Here is a 15,218-nt window from a genome sequence, read left to right as displayed (position 1 = left end):
GCTGAGAGAGGTGATGTGTGAGAGCAGGCTGAGGCGTGAAGCATCCCTGGCCATCGATTTCATATCACGCTCACTCACTAGCCACAGCCTCCTAATACCATCTCCCAATGCAACGCAATGCAGCCCACACAAAGGCCATCTGACTTTGGAGTGGAAAGAAAGAGAAGGGGCGAGCAGAGAGGAGAAAGGAGGAGAGAGAGGAGAGGAGAGGAGGAGAGGAGAGGAGGAGAGAAAAGGAGAGAGAGGAGAGGAGAGAGGGCCGTGCTCTCAGGCTGGTATAAAAGAGTATGTCAGCTGTGAAATTCTCATCACGGCACCTTGAACCAGATGAACTGGTGAGATGCACGCTACACCCGTGGTGTTGGGGTGGGTGTTTGTGTGCATGTGTGTGTGTGTGTGTGTGTGTGTGTGTGTGTGTGTGTGTGTGTGGGGGGGGGGGGTTAAGGGGCCTGCAGGGAGAGGGCAAGAGTATGTCTGTGTGCAGGCAATTATGGATTTATGTGTGTGTGTGTGTGTGTGTGTGTGTGTGGACGGGTCATTATGTGCTGCTGTTTGTGTGTGTGCGGGCATATGTGTTAGTGTGAGTGAGTCTGTGTGCAAGTGTGGTTTTGATTTGGTGTGTGTGTGGATGGGTCATTGTGTGTGTGTGCACATGTGTTAGTGTGTGTGCTTGTGTGTGTGTGTGTGTGTGTGTGTATGTATGTTTTTGATTGTGTGTGTGTGTGTGTGTGTGTGTGTGCGTGCGTGTGTGGTTTTGATTGTGTGTGTGTGTGTGTGTGTGTGTCGTGGTGTGGGCCTGGAGTCTGGGCGGGTGCTTCTGTGGTGGGGGGCAGAGAGAGAACAGGGAGAGACGAGCAGAGCAGAGGAGAGGAGAGGAGAGGAGAGGAGAGGAGAGCAGAGCAGACAGCTGAGAGAGTGTCGTGACTGCAATCACAGACTGCCCCCTGGAGACACAGGCATGCGTGTCAACAGAGGAAGTGCCTCATAGTGCTGTCTCCACTGCTCTCTCTCTCTTTTTCTCTCTCTCACTGTCTATCCTCTTTTTCCCCCACTTTTCTTCCTCTGTCGCTCCTCTCTCTGTTTAACTGGAAAGATTCAACTTTAGGTCATCCTCATCTCTCATGCACACACAGTCACCCACATCTCTCTCTCTCTCCCTCTCTCTCTCTCTCTCTCTCTCTCTCTCTTATCTCTACATGTTTGACATGCACTTCTATTTTCACTTCTCCTTGTCTTTTCCACATGAAATAGTATCTTGGAGCAGCTTCTTCTCCCATTATCAGCTTTCTTTGTATAGTAACACATCCAGGCCTGTAGGCCTCTAACAGATCCACAGAATGGGCATCTTCAGATTATCGAGAGAGATATATAATTTGGACATATTACAGTTAGTAGAGCTCCCAAAATCATATGTTTATAATCCAATTTAACATCTTCTCTGACTTTTCACAATATCTTATATTTGCCAAATATTTTTGTCCAGTGGCTATATGCATTACACAAAAGGGCAAATCTGTTACAAGAAAGATGAAATAAATGTAAATTAAACTATAAACAAAAAATCTGCTGATATTGCATTGTGGCTACTCATACTACCATGAGATATTTTAACTTTAAAATATTCTCTTCAATATTTCAGATTTCCGCTTGTCTTGTCTCAATTTTTCTCAAAATTGTTTATTTTCAGTACTGTCTGTAAAAGTCTGAAAATGATTTGCTTTTCAACACAGTTCATCCATTATTCATTTTAAACAAGTCACATTAACATTTGACACATTTTACCACATAAATACTTATTTTAAAAAATTAATTTCAAAGCATTCAATATTCATCTAAGCTGTGGAAGAAAGAGGCAAAAAGATATTCTACATCAAATGGGAAGCTTAAGAGCTGGGAAAAATATTACAGCTCCATTGATCATACAGATACACACTCTGATATACAGAGAATAAGAGAATACATGACTTGTACCTTATTCACTACTTGCCTACTGTCCTTTCACTATGAAGCCAGAATCCACATTCACATGAATCCAGAAGCATGACCTTGGTATGCGTGATCAGTGTGTGGCTGTGTATTGATTGCATTCTCACCTCCTCCTGCAGGGCGGCGCTATGGCTCCTGAGCTGCTCCAGCTCTCGGAGGGCCTCGGCTAGCTGCAGTGCCCTCTGCTGGTGACTCTGCTGCGCGCCCTGCAGCTCGGCCTGGCTAGCGCTCCTCTCCTGCGCTAGCTGCCTCTCCAGAGCACGGGCCTCCTCCCGGAGACACTGCACCTCCTCCTCCCTCCGATGCTCCTGCTGAGCCAGCCGCAGGCGCGCCTCCTCTAAGCGCTCCTCCAGAGCCACCACCTCCCTCTGCAGCTCCTGAGTCGCTGACTGCACCAGGGAAGGCAGCTAAGGAGAGAAGGATATTTGTTGTTGTTTGATTGTTGTTAGCGCTATTAGCATTCTAGCTTTGCTTGCTAAGACAGGAGATTGTTTTTATGACGTTTTTATTCATTAAAGTCTATAATTATAATGCAAAATTCCACATTCCTCCATGTAATGAAATATGTCAGCATCTTAATACAGCTAAACCCAGGGATGTAGGAAATAGAGGGGAAGTATTGGCAGATCCCCCACCCTTACAAAAACAAGAACCTTATGGTATTTTTAACTGATAAGGTGAATCAGAAATCTGACCACTTCCTACCAACAAATCAGAAACTGATGACTGCAAAATGAGGCTATTAGTTAGGAAATAGCACTTTACGACAAAGTAGCTACTAACAACCATGCATTTTTGTGGTCATTTTTGTCCCAAAATTGTTGAAAAGTGTGAGTGTATACATTATAATGGTAAAACATTTTCCCCTATCATCTTTCCTCCAAAAATCTCTCCTATGCCATGCTAGGTTAGGCTAGGCTAAAAGAGTCAGATTCCTGCCTGGAGTTATTTTTCTAGCATCTGGTCTTATATGGTCTGCCTAAAAAAAGAATTGTTCATGGAGATGACGTGACATGAAAACGCCTTGACTTTTCGGCTCCATCCTCATTCCTCTGTCTCTCCGCCTCCTCTACACATCAACGTCCTCGGAGTGCAGACAGTGCGGCTGGCTGTTGACACAGTGCCATAGTGGCCCGGGTTAGACCCCTCCTGACGGACTCGCTCAGCCCGCTGACTTCAGCCGGCTCCGCCGCAATCCCATCTCACCCTGGGGGCTCTCGCAGACAAAACCCTTCAACGTCACTTCTAGACCACTAGGCCTGCCATCTCCAATCTTCCTCCGGCCACCGCCGCCCCAATGCGCAACCAGTATCAGGCTGCAGCCAGCAGACATTCATCAGACATCAATTATGCCCCCGAACAAAAGAGTGTTTAGGGCCAAAAACCCAGAGAGGGCAAGAGGAGGGGGAGAATGGGGAGGTGGATGAATGCGGAGCGAGTGAATGTGTGTAATCAAGAGAGAGAGAGAGAGAGAGTGAGGGAGATAGAGAGAGTGAGAGGGAGAGAGAGGAACACTCATGCATGTGTAGAAATGAGAATCGTGAACAGACAGCATAAACAAAGGATGAGACAAAATATGGCAGTGAGGAGACAGGCAGCGATGAACACGAACAGGACTAGCAGACGCACACAAGAGTCGGACACCTTGAAATCAGGACTAGCAGACACACACAAGAGTCGGACACCTTGATAACAGGACTAGCAGACACACACAAGAGTCGGACACCTTGAGAACAGGACTAGCAGACACACACAAGAGTTGGACACCTTGAGCTGGAGCAGCTGCTTCTCCTGCTGGTACTTGCTGAGGAGCTCTTGGTTCTTGTGTCTCTCGATGTCCAGGTCCATGGCTGCCTCCCTCCTCAGCTCAACCTCCCTCTCCTTCAGCTGCAGTCCCACCTGGGCACGCTGCTGCTCAAGAGCAGCCTGGATCTGAATGCACACATGCATGCCAAACACACACATAAACACACATACACAAAAATGTACTTGATTTAATGTACTACATGTAAACATACATTGATAAATGAGCAAACTGACCAAAAATGCTGCTCAGTGGAATCAATACAAATGACTGTGGTCAGGAGAGTATGCACACTGGTGTGAGTTGGCTCTCGGGAGATAAACAGTGCCTGAGTCGGCATCTTATTTTGCTCTCTGGGTGATGACTCTCCCAGATCTTGTTTGTTTCTGAGGAAAAAATAAAAATGGCGCATGGGGGGGGGGGCGGTGTATGCAGAGTGTGATGGTAATTGTGGACTGTCTTTGTCCAGAGACGGATTTCTCACCAAAAGTGGGCAGAGAAATATTGAATTGTTGGAGGCAGGAAAGAAAAGAGCTGGTTACAGCAATTATGGACAACAAAGCCGGGGGCCGGTGGCATGCAATGTATTTTTAGGCGTCACTAGCCAAGGCCACCAAGTTCTTCAAAGAGATGCGTGCCAGGGTGTAGGGCAGGGTGTGTGTGCATGTGTGTGTGTCTGCGAGTGTGTGAATGAGCATGACTGTTTGTGCAAGAAAGAGACCGCTTCCTCGGCTTTGGGTAAACGTCCGTGTCAGGGACAGGAAACCAGAGGGAGCTTTGTGTAATTTTTGCTAAATCAAAAGGCATTCCTCTTAATACTGTCGTGCCGAGGTGCAACCTCAGTGACCCTGAACAACAAGGGTGAGCCAAAGAACCAGAGGGAAAAAAAAAAAAAAGAAACGCTGAACCAGTCAGCATGAAAATGTAGCAGGGGCACAGGGCATTATCTCTGACCCTGGCAGAGGAGAGGAGAGCACGAGTGGCTGGACAGAGACCGCGCGGCATGCTGTGCTGGTTCATTTGGAGGCCAAATGCGTGCCGCTGGTTTCCTCTTACATGACAGGCCCTGTCCACTGAGGTGTGGCTAAAGCGGCTGTGTGGGGAGCAGAATCTGGTGTGCTGTTGCAGGCCTGTTGAGACCCAGAGACAGCGGCAGTGCTGGACCCACAAGGACACAACTGGACAAAATGGCAGGTAATGTGTGTGTGTGTGTGTGTGTGTGTGGAGGGGGTCTCAGGGTCACAATCCACAGGATATACCATAAGAGACTGCTCACACACATGTAAGGGCATTTCCATAGAGGCGTGCAGTCAGACAGCATACAATAATTGTGTTCAATTGTCCTGATCATGTTTCAGTCAGGTAAGTATTCTGTCTTTCATATTTTACATCTGATCTACAGAATATGCTACATCTTATGATTTTCATTAGAAACTTCACTGTACAATCCATGTATGAGTAATGGATGGTAAATGTGGGTCAAGCTGATGTTTGTATGGCGCTGGCTGATTGGTGGGTTTTTTTGTTGCGCTGTGTGGGCTGCTAGTACCTGAGTCCTCTCCTGCTCCGCCTCCTGCAGCATCCTCCTGAAGCTCTCCTCCAGCCTCTGCACCTCACGACCATGGGCCTCGCTCATCTCCTGTCTGACACACACGCACACGTGGTTCATCATGTGCCCCACAAAAGAGTATCTCATGAAAGGGCAGGTGTTTCAAGAGCCTCGCACATAATAGGCTGCCATGGGGAATCACTCAGGCAGGGGACCGGCCATACTTGAGCCCATCATCTCAATACTGCAGGTGAGTGAGCAGGGGAATATTAAACTCCTTGAGTCACGGCGACCGGCCGGCCTGCTCTCTGTTACACAGACTTCAAAGGTGCGCCGCGCTCCAGAAATATGAGACATTAGCATACATGAATACTGATAAGCGTTTGATGTCGCAGATAAAGAGACTGATTGTTATCCATCTGCCGGCAAATGTTGGTTCTTTTAAAAACCGCTTTAATCTCATCTGTTAACCTCAAAACCTTGGAGAGCTGGACCGCGTCTCACAGAGCTCTCGTGGCACTATGTCATGAGACAGCGAGCAGCAAAGCCAAGTCCGCTCAAAAACAACCCCCCTCCCCCCCACCACCCAAAACAAAAAAAAAACGATAGCAACCAAAACTTGACAGGCAATATGCACCCCCCACTGAGATTTGTCCTCGTGCGGCGGCATAATGCTGTTTACTGTGTACATTCTCACGCCTCAGACCAAAACATCTGATCCTCTGTGAGTGTGTTGGAGACAGTCGGCATGTGATAGCTCGAGAGTTTTCCAAGCACAAAAAAAATTGAGCGTGATGAGCGTGGTGTGGCGCTGGCAGCCCAGTCGTGTTGTTCCCATAATCCTCTGGGCCTCTGCCTTTTCTCTCTCTCGCTCTCTGGGTGATTCCCCGCTCCGCACTCACATGACTCACTTAGTTAATCCTGCATTGCTCTCTCTCTCTCTTTCCCTCTGTCTGGGCTTCTTTGCTCTGAGGCACAGGGCCCGATCGTTAAGAGGCTCTGGGTGTGGCTGACACAAACAAACAAATCCTCCAGATGATTGTTTCTCTTTCTCTCTGGCATTTTCTTTATTCTCTCTCTCTCTCGTTTGAGATCAACAAGAGCCGACTACGATTCACCCTGCTGCCGCACAAATTGAAACAGGCAGCACTGATGCCAATCAGTCTGACAGCCAACCATATGGCCTCATTTTCTCTGGTAATTAATGTTTAATCCCCTCCGCTCTGAGCCTCTCTCTTGTTTAGATACACTTTAGGCTTTTCTCAGGTTGTTTGTTGGGATATTTACTTTTGATTTGTTTTTGTTTTTTTTGTGGCAGTATCTGTTATGATGGAATTCAGACTGGCTTCAGTTAGCAGGCAGACAGCTAGGTGGAAATGACATTTTTACAGTGCATTCCTTAGTGGCTTGTAAATACTTTCCCCAAGAGACAATGTAAGGCAGTGCAGACACAACACACATATCTTGGTGTGGTGAAACAAAGGGGAAAAACACCCCTGACGCACAAACACGCACGCAAACCACACACACAGACAAATATAAACTTACACACTCGCACGCACCCACAAAACAATCAAAACAAAATGTAGGAAAGAACACCTCTTGCAGATAGTTGCAGAAAGCTGTGAAACTGAAACTTCTTCTACCAAGGCTGTGGGCTGCCACACTGCATCTATGGCCACGGTTGTCCTGTCACATTTGCATCATGTTATCATGTTTCACATCTGATCTGGTCGGCATGCCAGCCTACATGCACGCTCCCGCACATGAATGGGATGTGTGTGAGTGCAGTGGAAGTGTAAATGGAGGGATGGAACTTATTTAGATATTCTCTCCCTCGTCAGGACTAATGTGCCATCTCTGAGCACCATCAACTTGATCAGCCACGAAGTGTTTATAAATCTTGGATTGCATTTAGCCAAGACACACACACACACACACACACACACACACTTTTTCTCCAGCAGACACACGTGCACACACACAGCACTTTGATGGAAATCATATGAAGGGCGTCTCCTGGGAAGTTGGCCTTTAACGGTGGAGCTGTGAAGAGTGGCTCTCTGGGACCTTCTTCTTTAATGAGCGAGCTGTGAAGAAGAAAAACAGCCCCCCCCCCCCCCAAACCACCACTACCAGGGCCTTCCCCACTCCACTGCCTCTGTGTAATCACATCAGCGGCCAGCGCATTAGGACTGGCAGATAGAAACCAAATGCTCTCAGGATGGATGGAGGAGTGCGTGGGGGGGAAATAAATAATGAACGGTCAAAAGACGGGGAAAGTCGCTGGCGTCTTTGTCAGAGGGAGGGGTGCGGAGTGGGCGGCGGAGCGAGGGTGGAGCAGCTGAGAGTAATCCTGGAGCATCTCCTGGAGGCTTCGCCTGTCAGCGGCGGACACAGGACCCTGGGCCGCCTAATCGGTGCCACAGACGCATGCACGACACGCCACGCCACGGCACGACCCTGACCTTCTCACCTGCCCGTGAAACCTGCTGCTGCTGCTGCTGCCCCCCAGTCCCCCAGAGCGGCGGGCGGGCCTGACTGGATCTGCCCCTCGGCTCCCAGAGCCACCATCCCCAGAGCCCGGGAAGCGTGATAGCGTGTGTGGAGAGAAAGAAAAGCTGCCCCCCCCCCCCTCCACACACACACTCACAAGCCCTGGCCCCCCTGTAGGGACAGTCGTGATGTGTGGTGTGCGTGCTTGCGTGTGTTTGTGTGGATGGGGAGGAGGAAGGGCAGGGCAGGGGAGGGGAGGGGAGAATGTCTCCAAATCCCACAGCTACCTCAGCACCTCAGCTGTCGCTGCCTCCCCCACCACCTTTGCGTGCTTGTCTCGGCAGGCTTCCTCCCTCCACACGAGCGGGCGGATTCACAATAATTCCCCTCCTTCCCATCTCGGCACCACATCCTTCAATTTTCCATCCATCCCTCCCTCTCTCTCTCACACACACACACGCGCTCTCTCTATCCCTTCATTTTTAAAGAAGTCCCTGTCCAACGCCGTTTCTCTCTAAATCCACCCTAATTCTTTCTGAAGTCGTTCGTCTGAAGATTCCACTCTCAACTTTTCCCTCTTCTGCCTCCTCAGCTCTTTTCCCTCCTCCTGCTCCGTGAGGCTTTTTATTCCGCCGCTGCCCATCTCTTCCCCCTAAAATGCAGCCATTAAGCTTGTCTCGTGCCAGCCAGCCTTACCTGTCTGCTGCCGCTGCTGCTGTCCCCTCAGACCTCTCTTCACCACTCACCAGCCTCTCCATTCTGCTCCAGCCTTCCATTTCTTTCCTCATGAGTACACTCACACTCTTTTCCTCTCACACACACACACACACACACACACACACACACACACACACATACGGTACACACACCTCACACCTCCTGCTTTGTAATTTTTTGCTTCTCTTGAACACCAGCTAGCTGGGTTGTTTCCCTCTGTGAGATCTGGGGACTACATAAGGTCACAGACTCTTGCGGATTATAATGATGTGTCCAGCTCTGCCCTCTTCGCCTTTGGTCGCTGCAGCTTCTGTCAGACACGCCACACTAGAAGCGGGTTACTGCTTTTTTTCTTCTTCTTCTTCATTTCTCTTTCTTCTTCTCTTTTTCTACTTGGTTAGCGTTCCGTTTTGTTCCCTTTTTCCTCTCCTGTTCTCTCCCGCCACGTTTCCACTCAAACTAGAGCAGCTAATGAAGTCAGTGGCGCCGGCGAATCGCGCGTCAATGTCATTAATCCCTGGACCTTTTCTAATTAGAGACATTAGATCCCATGACGCTGGAAGCAGTGGTATTGATGATGGCCCGTCAGTGTCAATCACAAGCAGACAAGACGCGAGCCTATTAAAACGGAGCCCAGGAGGAAAGCGAGACGCGAGACTGATCACACTTCAGCTAACAGCGTGTTCCCTCTCTGTTCATGACACACGGCTTCAGACCCAGCTGAGCAGCAAGGGGGAAAAAATATACATTCATCTACAAATTAAAAACGGCTAAAAATATCTTCATGAAGGAGATGAAAGAAAATGAAAGCATGGCAAATGAGAACAGAGTGAAGGGGACTAGACAGAGGTGGACAAGTGTGCCTCAAACAACACCAACACAATCAATTCAGTGCTGGACAATTTTACTCTTGGCATGATGGTTAAGGCCATGAACTTGTTTAGCGTGCACTGCTGTTTCACTGCAAGACAAGCAAGCGCTTAAGAGTGGCTCCTGCTTATCCTCAGTGAGACCCATGATCTCAATGTCAGGGTTTTACGCTTAAACCACACTTACAAATGGTGCCGCTAATCCCAGCAGCCTCCTGTTTGTCTGGGCCTGTTGGCGTGGGTGGGGACTTTTGGGCCCCGACTCGGCGTAATCCACGCACAGACTGAGTTTCAAAGAAACCTGGGCAATAATCGGATCGCGGCGCTGCTGCCCGGGAGAGCCTTTGGACATCCCGCCTGGCATGGCAGCGCCCGTGGTGGTGTGTCTGTCCACTCCACTCCGGGGGACAGACTAGATTATAAAGGCGGTGGCGAGTGAGAGCCATCGCGTGAAGACCCCCCCGATGTCCCCTCCCCCCCCTTCTTCACCCCCGCCCCTCTCTCTCTCTCTCTCTCTCTCTCTCTCTCTCTCTCTCTCTCTCCCATGACAGGTCACAGTCAATGTGCTGTCTTTCTCAGCTCTCCCTCGTGTCAAGGTCCCTTTCGCTTCGCACACACATCCGTCGGCCAGACACACACCACAAAATGAATTTCAGGAGATGTTCATCTATCCGAGTCTATCGGTCCATCTGTCAATCCTGCTGTCCATCTGGGAGACAGTGTTTATCTATACGTGTGCACCATGATTTATGATTCTTGAGTGTCCGTCAGTCAATTTCAGTGTGTCTGTGCTGTGTATACATTTCTTCCTTCTTCACCAGATGTCGTCTGTGTCTGTGATCTCTGCCTGTCACTGTCAGTGAGTGTGTGTGTGTGTGTGTGTGTGTGTGTGTGTGTGTGTGTGTGAGAGAGAGAGAGACTGAGAGAGAGATAGATCGAGAGAGAGAGATATTTGTGTACTGGTCCTCTCAGCTGGCTGTGTGTGTGTGTGTGTGTGTGTGTGTGTGTGTGTGTGTGTGAGCGCCTGCGGCAGAGAGAGTGGGCGAGGGCTGTCAGGCGTACAGTGTGCGCTCCCGCGACCCCAGCCGTGTGCATGCCAGGCCAGACGCTGTCTGAAGTAGCCGCGCCAGCCTCATCACCCCCCACCCACACACCCCTCCGCTCTCCCTCTCTCTCTCTCCCGCTCTCCCTCTCTCTTTCTCCCTCTCTCTCTCTCCCTCTCTCTCTGCTTCCCCCCACCCGCCCTCCAGTGCAACAGAGGGAAAACATCAACAGCGTCATTGTGTGCCCACTGGCTGCAGAGAGGAGAGGAGAGAAGAGAAGAGAGAGAGAGAGAGAGAGAGAGAGAGAGAGAAAGAGGGAGAGAAAAAGAGAGAGAGGGTTTTTGTTCTGTTTTTTCTCTCTTTCCCTTCCATGACAGTGGGGCCAGAATAGTTGCGGCATGGAGGGGGCAGTGCCGTGCGTGCGAGGGAGCAAAAGGGGACTAAATGTCCTCGCTTGGGTCAGATGAGGTCAGGCCCCAAACCCACACATACACTCACACACACACACACAGAGGACACTCACACCATGCCTCCGCTAATTAGCGAGACAAGGCTTGGGTTGGAGGCCTGAGCGTGAGTGTGGATGCGTGTGTGTGAGTATGTGTGTGTGTGAATGTATGTTTGCAAGTCTGTGTCTGTGTGAGAGAGTGTGTGCGTGTATGTGTGTGTGCGTGAATGTAGTTTGCAACTCTGAGTCTGTGTGTGTGAGAGAGTGTGTTTGGGCTAGCATGTGTACATGAGTGTGTTATGTGCCTGTGTGATAGCATATGTGCATGAGTATGCTTGCATGAGTGCCTGTGTGTGTGTGTGTGTGTGTGTGTGTGTGTGTGTGTGTGTGTGTGTGTGTGTGTGTGTGTGTGTGTGTGTGTGTGTAAGGGTGCGTTTGTATCCCCTAAGCTTTGGCTCGGAAAAGTTTGTTTGGCCAGGACACTGCGTGAGGACACTCAGTTAAATCTCCTTGTGTCCACACTTCCCTTGGCTTTGCAAAAACACTGAACCTTCTCTTTGTTTTCTCAGTGAGGCTCTGGAACCCTTCTGCGGCTCAGGCCATTCCAGGGCACACTTTGTGGATGTGTAACTAAGGGCTTTTACTTTGATGGGGGAAAAAAGATGTCTGACATTTTCTAAGCTTTCCATGCATCTTAGATCATAAAAGGGGATTCTGCCATTGAAGTTGGGAAAAAGTGAATCTGAGGACGCCGGCAGTCAGATCTCTCTGCAAAGGCTGTTCATCCGCCTAAACGGGCTCAGTAGCTTCTGGTAACTTTTCATCTCTCCAGAGCAAGCTTCAGGTCCTCACATCTGCGACTCTCTCTTGCGTCTTGGCGCGCAGTTGCATGACTGTGTTGATTGAATTAGGTAAGTAAGTCGTGGAAAGCCCTGCCTGCCGTTACCTTACATAAGGTCTCAGGGTCATAGGGTCAGTCAAGTTCACTCATCCAGCAGATTCCATGACAGTCTTAACGCGACACACCTTCGCCTAAAATTAAACTGATTAAACACATCTACGTTCTTCTGCCGCTAGCCTCGCAGCTAGCCATAGCGTGATGGGCTCCTCCACGTGATGCAAGTAGGTGTGTGAGAGGGAGAGCGCGCTGGATAGGCTTATGCCAGCGTTCGCATGAGACACAATCAGAGTGCTGTTGCATAAGCCCCAGATCAATTTGGCCTCTCCCCACCGCCACCAAAAGCGGCGAGCACAGACCGCTAGCGGCTAATGGCATTAGCAGAGCGGCGACTTCAGACGAGGCATGGAGGACACATGAGTCAGACTTCCTGAGGTTGAATTTCCAGCAGGTCTGTGCAGAGCCAAGGAGGCGCAAGGGCATGAGAAGGAGAGGGAGGAGTGCGGGCGTGGTTGGGTAATTGGGTGGTGGTGATGAGGGTGGAGCAGGCTATTGAGGTGAAGATTGCAGATCTGCAGACCCACAGAGAGGACAAGAGCACAGGCCAACACAAGAAGTGGGCTTAAGAGCCAAGCTGACAAGCGTGAGACAGACACAAAGTCCTGCACCACACACAAACACAAAGACCTGCACCACACACAAACACAAAGACCTGCACCACACACAAACACAAATGCAAACAGCTGCACAGAAGAACAGAAAAACAAAGACCCGCACACAAGAGGTGAAAAGGAACAGCAGTCGTGGTGACTCAAGAGTTGAGCAGGAAATACAAAGGGAGAAGCGAAGCATCACTGAGGGGGGAGGGGGCGCATCCAGCACTTACTGATGAACTGAGAGGCAGACAGCTGGGAATTAAACCCACACAATACGAGGGCCCTCAATGTAAACAGGTAATGACAGACAGGTGGGAATAGACACTCGTGCACCGAGGACCTCTGTGTGAGTTCTAATGAGGCTGGCGAGGCAGACAGTAAATACAACAACAAAAGACGCCCCAACCCAACCATGGCCAGGGATGGAGAGAGACACTCAGGAGAGAACAGAGAGAGACATACAGGGAGACAAAGAGGAGAAAATAGGGGCGCTGACACTGTAATCACAACAAGAGAAAGTTGCTGTACACAACAGTGAGAAATAATTAGCTGAGAAAGTAAAAAAAAAGTGAAAGTGAAAAGAGAAAGTGAAAAGTAGGTCACGGTTAGTGAAGACAGACAGAGATGTGGCTGTGAGCACTTCGGCGGTCAGGTCAGGTGAACCAAAAACAGGTGAAATAGGTCATGACCTCTGCGTTTCCATGGCAGCCGTGCGGTCAGCGGCTTGCTGCAGGGCTTCTCCCCGGGTCGCGCTCTCGCCCTCCGCCCGCCGTAGCCTGCGGGTCAGTTCCTCCTGCCTCCGTTGCCATGCCAACAGCTGCTCCTGGAGCGCGTCACATCTCTGTTGGCACGACAACCAGCTCGCCTCCTTCTCCCTCAGGTCTTGGGACAGCCTGCGGAGGAGGCAAATGAGAGTGGAGTCTCACGACACACACAACGATTTACACCCCCGCAGACACGTACACACACACACACACACACACACACACTCACATGTACACACACAGAGATAATTCACAACTTATCTCTGCAAAGCATCTCCTGCCTGCACATGATCTTTCCACTAGTGGAAGGCTCCGTGCAACTGTGTTGGAAAACCCTATTTGAATGTGTTACACGTGCCTGCGATGATTGGGACCGATTAGGAAGGCAAGCGTCGGAAAGAGCAGGGGGCTCGTCCTACGGGAGAACAGCCTTCTTCCCACGGACCTGCCTCCAAACATGCTAGTCCCAACATAAGCAGCTTCCCCTAACTGGGACTTCCTGGAGAGACTTCTGGCTTCCCCATGTCTTTCTCTCACTCACTCTCCAAGTCTCATTCAGGAATGTCCAGGAAAAGAGAGGAGGAACTACCCAATAAAACACTATACACACACACACACACACACACACACACTCACACACACTCACACACACACACACACACACACACTCACACACACACACACATACACACTCACACGCACACACACACTCACTAGAACACTCACACCCACCCACACACACACACACAGTCATTCCACCACACCACTCCATCACCAGACATTCCAGGAAAGGCTTTAACTCATTGAGTGTAATATTACGTTTTTAGCTTTTTTTTTAAATTACGAAACTAGACACTCTAACACACCTTATATGTGATTTTGGGAACTCTGTGATGAATGGAAATGAAATATATGACGATCGTGAAACTCATGAAAATGCACAATCTGGACATTTTATCATAACTCGGTTGCCGCTTTGGGTCGAATCAGTGACGCATGCACGTCAGGTCAAAACCAGGCCATTTTCGTGGGTTTATCACTAGGTGGCAGTCTCGCCAGGTCTCGCTGATCACTTCCCGGAAAGTTTACACAAGTAAGTAACAGGCTACACTTCATATTTCATGAAAGACGTTACATCTCCATTTCTAGAAAAAAACAGCAAGTTTGATGAAAACTAGCCACTGTTTAGCTTGGGATTTCTCAGAAACAGAGGCATGTAGAAATACACAATTTGCACCCCCTGAGAGCTTAAAGTCTCACCTTTTAATCGAGCTATTGTATGTGTTCATAGCTATAACACAGAATATGCTATGGCTGTACAAAAATCATCAACAATGGTCTAGATTGCTGGCACTCAAGGACAAAGCTCCCGAAAACAGCTTGGCATTCAATGAGTTAATGGAGGCTGCGGCAGCAACAGTGACAGCGGTGGCAGGTGGAGGAGGAGGTGGTTAGTGGGAGGTGGTGTGGAGTGACTGAGCATTACCTGATCAGGGTGTTTCCTGCTGCTCCGGGGCTGAGTGGCCCACTGTGAGACATGGGAACACTACACTGTCTTATGTCACACAGCAAGGTGCTAAGAGAAGCCATCAGCGTCATTATGAGTCACGCAGGGGCCAAGGGCTACGTGACAAGCATTCGGAATTTATCCTCCTCTTACTCTAAATGCAGTTGGAATTGATTTACTGAATCTGAAGGCATTACTTTCATTTGAGTGAACGTAATGAATCATATGCTTGTTATAAAACAGGTCCTCCTGACGTGTCCATCAGGGGCGTACTGGTGCATTAAAACGTTGTGGTCATAGTCTCAAGTGCTCTCAGTTGACCGTCGCATTGAAACGTCCAGCCCACACTGATAGGGTCGCCTCCTTTATTAGTCCAAGTTTCTTAGCGCGGCCGACTTCTGAGGAATTCATCTGAACTGCTGGTCATGGAGCGGTGATGTGTTGAAAGGACACCGTGGCAGAGCTCAGGGGTGAATCATTA

At 49.5% G+C, this 15,218-nt stretch overlaps 1 protein-coding gene across 4 annotated transcripts in view; it reads right to left on the bottom strand.

Moving 5' to 3' along the window:
* lekr1 (leucine, glutamate and lysine rich 1) overlaps positions 1–15,218 on the bottom strand; it is an 80,583-nt gene that overhangs the window by 4,255 nt on the left and 61,110 nt on the right. For all 4 annotated transcript variants that reach the window (XM_042064306.1, XM_042064307.1, XM_042064308.1 and 1 more), the window contains 4 exons: positions 13,156–13,359; positions 5,340–5,433; positions 3,754–3,918; positions 2,094–2,393 (listed from right to left, as the gene is read on the bottom strand). In XM_042064306.1, the coding sequence (XP_041920240.1) occupies positions 2,094–2,393; positions 3,754–3,918; positions 5,340–5,433; positions 13,156–13,359 (763 nt within the window). The remainder of the gene's footprint in view (positions 1–2,093; positions 2,394–3,753; positions 3,919–5,339; positions 5,434–13,155; positions 13,360–15,218) is intronic.

The sequence above is a fragment of the Alosa sapidissima genome, chromosome 15 (genome assembly GCF_018492685.1).
Source record: "Alosa sapidissima isolate fAloSap1 chromosome 15, fAloSap1.pri, whole genome shotgun sequence".
NCBI lineage: Eukaryota > Metazoa > Chordata > Actinopteri > Clupeiformes > Clupeidae > Alosa > Alosa sapidissima.
Note: the sequence above shows the minus strand (reverse complement) of the source record. Positions and strands in the feature narration are given on the sequence as shown.